This window comes from Alosa pseudoharengus, unplaced genomic scaffold, assembly GCF_046254945.1.
Source record: "Alosa pseudoharengus isolate Yale_2024_CS ecotype anadromous, Long Island Sound unplaced genomic scaffold, YU_APseudo_1.1 YU_APseudo_1.1_scf_21, whole genome shotgun sequence".
Taxonomy (NCBI): domain Eukaryota; kingdom Metazoa; phylum Chordata; class Actinopteri; order Clupeiformes; family Clupeidae; genus Alosa; species Alosa pseudoharengus.
Genome location: NW_027468674.1, coordinates 27,398,292 through 27,403,291, shown reverse-complemented (window position 1 = coordinate 27,403,291; position 5,000 = coordinate 27,398,292). Strand labels below are relative to the sequence as shown.

The 5,000-nt window shown below is 46.2% G+C and overlaps 1 protein-coding gene across 1 annotated transcript in view; it reads right to left on the bottom strand.

The window, feature by feature from the left end:
- The window catches only part of trrap (transformation/transcription domain-associated protein), a 96,172-nt gene that overhangs the window by 22,097 nt on the left and 69,075 nt on the right, over nt 1-5,000 (bottom strand). The window contains exon 58 of the mRNA XM_076298803.1: nt 2,740-2,901. Coding sequence (XP_076154918.1) covers nt 2,740-2,901 — 162 coding nt within the window. The remainder of the gene's footprint in view (nt 1-2,739; nt 2,902-5,000) is intronic.

Below are 5,000 nucleotides of genomic sequence, written 5' to 3'. Positions count from 1 at the left end.
CGCTCCTTCACCCTTTCTCCTTTACTCACTCCATCATCTGTCATTGCTCTCCCTTTACGCTCTCCATCCATCACTGCTGTTCCTTCTCACTCTTTCCTCCACTCTTCCTTCCTCAAACAATCTCTCTCTCTCTCTCTCCATCCTTCACATTTTCCTTGCCATCTCTGCACTGTGAGTGAGGCCTCGGGAGCAGCTGTGTACTCTTTGAAGTCCTCCAGCTGGAAATGGCTCGGAAATAATAACCCTCCACCACCACCACGGCGCCGGGCAGAGACGGAGCCGCGGCACGCCGGTCCCAGCTTTAATTTGGCGCTCCGCTGCCGCGATACCGCCGCTCCCGATAGCGCCACAATAATAACGCTTTACATAAATGCTTTCACATGAATGAATATATATATATATATATATATATATATATATATATATATATATATATATATATATATATATATATATATATATATATATTCATTCATGTGAAATCAAGTGTGTGTCTATCTATCTATCTATCTATCTATCTATCTATCTATCTATCTATCTATCTATCTATCTATCTATCTATCTATCTATCTATATATATATATATATATATATATATATATATAGACACACACACTATGGTTCAATGGGGATGGCAGGGAATGTAAAAAATAATTAAAAAAAGATGCATGTAATTAATTGAATTTGCTCAAGAGACTCCTCTTCAGAATGATAGATTGGGGGGAATGAGAGTGGAGGGGTGGGGGTGGGGGTAACGTCATCAGGATCATCCAAATGGCACACACACACACACAATGGTAAGTAGGCTTGGGTATCGAATATCGAGTATTGGTTGGAACCGGGACTATCTTTGCGATTTTCCCGGAATCGTTCAAAAGTTTAAATTTCGATTCCTACTTTCGATTCCCAGTCTGCCGACAGGAAGAAGAAACGTCTGAACACCAACGAAGAAGCGCATAGTTAATAGAATTAAAATTCATGGAGAAGGTCAGACTATTTCATTCAGAAAGCATTCCCGAGGATCCTTAAAAAGTCTTAAATAGGCTACAACTGAATTTTCGAAAGAGAGGTATTAAATGTGCGAATGGGACCGCCAGCGAGTGCAAGAGAGCGAGTGATGTCTCCATCCAGTTTCGTGTATTTAAAACGCAATTGTATACGTGATAGGCTATTAGGCTACGGGAGGAAGTGTAGTGGTTACAGAGTGAAGATGTTTTTCACGGGTTTGGTTAAAGGTGTGAAAACGGTAATAATACAGTAGGCCTATGTACAAAATAATATGCCTGGCGTTTTCGTGGTGTAGCTGAGGCCTGAGAGATAGACAGGGTAGCCTACGTGGAATGAGGGAGCCTACGGTAGAATGAGCGGGAGAAAGAGTTGGTAAGCCAGTTAGCGATAGGTTGGCCATATGTTCGAATTTAGGCCGGACATATGGGTTTTAAAAGCCCTGTCCGGCGTCCGGCGCAGCCTCAAGCCGGACGTTTATTTGTTCTCCTTTTTGGAGTTGCGCTTGGCATCTAAAGTCTTTGCTCGGACGCAGCATCGTTTCACAAACTATGGACGCGAAGACTGCTGGTGAAATTATGTGCAGTGCTTCGCAATCAGGAGGAAATACTGTATACCGGTATGTTAAGTTGATCGATCTGTTTGCATCTTTCCAGCGTGTGTTGCTGGCCTAGCCTAGGGAAGAAAATATCTGTCTAAGTTATAATAGCCTACCTGTAATATCTGCCAGCAGCTTGCTTGCCAGTGTTTCCCAGTAGGCTAGGCCTACTTAGCAAAAGTTGTGAAATATAACCGCATATGTTTTGAATGTCGGCGACTGCTACATACAAATACGTGCGTTCATAATGTGCGTGCTTGAGATGAAACCAGCAGTTTTCAGCAGGATCATGCGAAGAGGACCTGTCTCTTAATTAATTTAAAACAAGTCAATGGTTTTACAATGTTTCAGTCAAGCTTTGGTTGGTTTAGATACAACTGGTATGCAAAATGTAAAGTAGTGGATTAACTTTAATTTGCTGTGCTGCATATGGACAATAGATGCACATAGTAAATTATATAAAGTAGGCTTATTAAAATATGTAAATAGCTTAGTTAACTTTGAAAAAAATATTTAAGGGAATCCAGTCCAGTGCACATGTCTTTGGCAAGTAGCCCTAGGCTACTACAGACACAGGTGAAGAACAGCCTCAGCAGTAAGCAAAACCAAATATGTACAGTACAGCCAGCTTCAAAAGCAAGCAGTCCAGACCCTAAAATTGGGCATTTATAGCTGTGAAGGTAATTCACACACAATTATTTTCTTTCGCCAAAATATTTTTGGTAACTTCTGTAGACATCCAAAATGGGGTGGGGGTTAAAATTAGTAGGAAAAAAAAACTATTGCATTAAACAGTCTTATATATCTTTTTGCCGTGGTATAGTCTTAATTTTCATTTAGATGTCTTGAAAAGGTCTTAAAAGTCTTTAAATTTGCACTTGGAAAATGTGCAGATACCCTGAGAAAGACCGTTGGTTAGCTAGCTCATTTAAAATATCCTAAACTTTTTTTGACCCTGCCTTTAAAAAAAATCGGAATCGAGAATCGTTAGGAACCGGAATCGAAATAAGAAATCGGAATTGGAATCGGAATCGTTCAAATTGAAACGATACCCAACCCTAATGGTAAGTGGGTTTAATTGCACACACTCCATATAAATGCTACTTTTTCAATTAGCGCGGGGCGAGGGGGTGTACCTGGCTGATGAGGTTGAGGAGTGGCTTGCCCTCGGAGCCCACCAGGCAGGTGAGCAGCTGGGGGATCCAGGCTAGCCACTGGATGGGAGGGACGCCAATGCAGTACTTATCCACCGCGTCAGCCAGCGCGTTCTTATCGTCGAAACTCAGCAGCCACAGCACCTGAGAGAGAGAGAGAGAGAGAGAGAGAGAGAGAGAGAGAGAGAGAGAGAGAGAGAGAGGTAGGGAGAGAGAGAGAGAGAGAGAGGGATGGGCAGGGGAGAAGGAGAAAGAAAGAAAGAGAAAAAAAAGAAAGCCATTTATCTTCAGCATACTCTTGATACTCATACAGCTCATCAGACACGCAATCCCTGGCATCCCAAAAGCACGCAAACACACACACACACACACACACACACATACATACACCACAGGACCACAGGTAATGGTTTAATGGCTCGTTAAATCATATCCATGGCATCTCTGCTTACTGGGGGAGCCATTCCATTACAGCTGCTGGATGGGGGCTGAGAAGCTTCTGGAAAAGGGTGGCCGGCGATGGTGTGCTGTGTGTGCTGCGGGGCAGGTGAGGGCCTCTAATGGAGACATATTAACCGCTGACCCCGCGCCGCGGGCCGGCCAGACCACACAGCTTGCGGCTAATTACCGATAATCACTGTGCATCCATTCCCATTCATCATCGCTAAATTATGGCAGTACCCTCTCACGCTCCCCTCGCATTTTTAACCCCAGCGCCCCCTCTCTCTCTCACACTATAGAAAGCCGTAACAGCCCATAATTCAAAGCCCCCCCCTCCCCCCCACCCCAGTGTTTCTACTCTGTGCCCAGGGGGGAGGGCCGTTAGGTGGGCACCACTGGGCGCTAAGCCATGGAGCGCCGGCTGCCGCTGGCGGTCGAGAGCGGAGCGGCGCGGAGTGGAGTGGGTGAGCGCAGCGTGGTGAGGGTGCCCGTCGTGTTTACAGCACTCCAATCAAAACACCACCTCTGGGGCCAATCATCTGATTAGAGCGGCCGTCTGCGCTGGAGTGGTCAGACCAGACCGCAACAAACAAACAAACAAACACACACACACACACACACACACACAGACAGGCTGGGAGCAACTACAAAAATATATAAACAGCCCACATAAAATAACAAGTCTGTACATGTGTGCGGGAGACTATCATCATCACTCGCTGCACGGTTTCATTAGTGCCACTCACTCGTTCATTTGTACAAATAATTGCCTTTTTTCCCCACCCCTCCTCCCCGTCCTCAGTTTCCGAGCGGCACGTCACAAAGCTAATTAAACGCCATTATCCGCTTCGCGGCTCAGAGGCAAACGAGCCCGCGACACACGATGCCTCGTCAAAAAAACAAAAAAACAACAAAACAAAAAACACAAACGAGCAAGCGACACAAGCACCACTTCTATATTGGAACAAGAGAGGAAAAAAACAAGAAAAAAAATGACAATCTCTCGTTGGTTTTAGGCTCAGATGATCCGTGGAGATCCTCCACCCCCTTGCATTGATCAGGGCGGGTTGCTTACATGGGGACTTAAGGCTGAGAGAGCGCCCGGGTAGCAGATAGCGGCAGAGGCCATGTCGTATTGATTGACTGCAGGTGGATTGTGTGTGTGTGTTTTGCTAGAATTTCATTGCAACTGAGAGGGTAGGGGAAGGGGGAGGCGGGAGGGGGGTTTGGGGGGGGGGGTAGGGGGGGGTGGGTTCAGGAGCAAGACAGGGCTGGTCAGATTGGACTGACAGAGGGGGAATTAAGCTCTTAACCCCCAGCTGCAGGGAGGTCCCACTCAGGGCCAGCGGTGACTGGACGTAATTGTAGGGAGAGGTAGATGCAGGGGGGGGGGGCTAGAGCGAGAGAGAAAGAGAGAGAGAGAGAGAGAGAGAGAGAGAGAGAGAGAGAGAGAGAGAGAGAGCGAGCGAGAGAGAGCGAGCGAGAGAGAAACAATATAGCAGGGCAGAGAAGAGAGAGCAGGGGAGAGACATAAATGACAGTATGAAAGGACTAAAAGAGAGGCAGAAAGAACAATAAAGGAGAAAAAGGAAATAGAAGAAGAAACGAGATGAGGTGGGATAAAGAGCCTGAGACGGGGACAAACAGAGGATAAAGACTAGATGGAAAAGAGATCTACAGTAGATGGAGTGATGTAGAGAGAGCGACGGGCAGCTCCATGCCATTACTACTGGAGCCCAGGCTGGACCTAGAGAAGGCTCTCAGGCGCTCACAGAGCCCAGGATTGATGGCCAGTGTTGGGG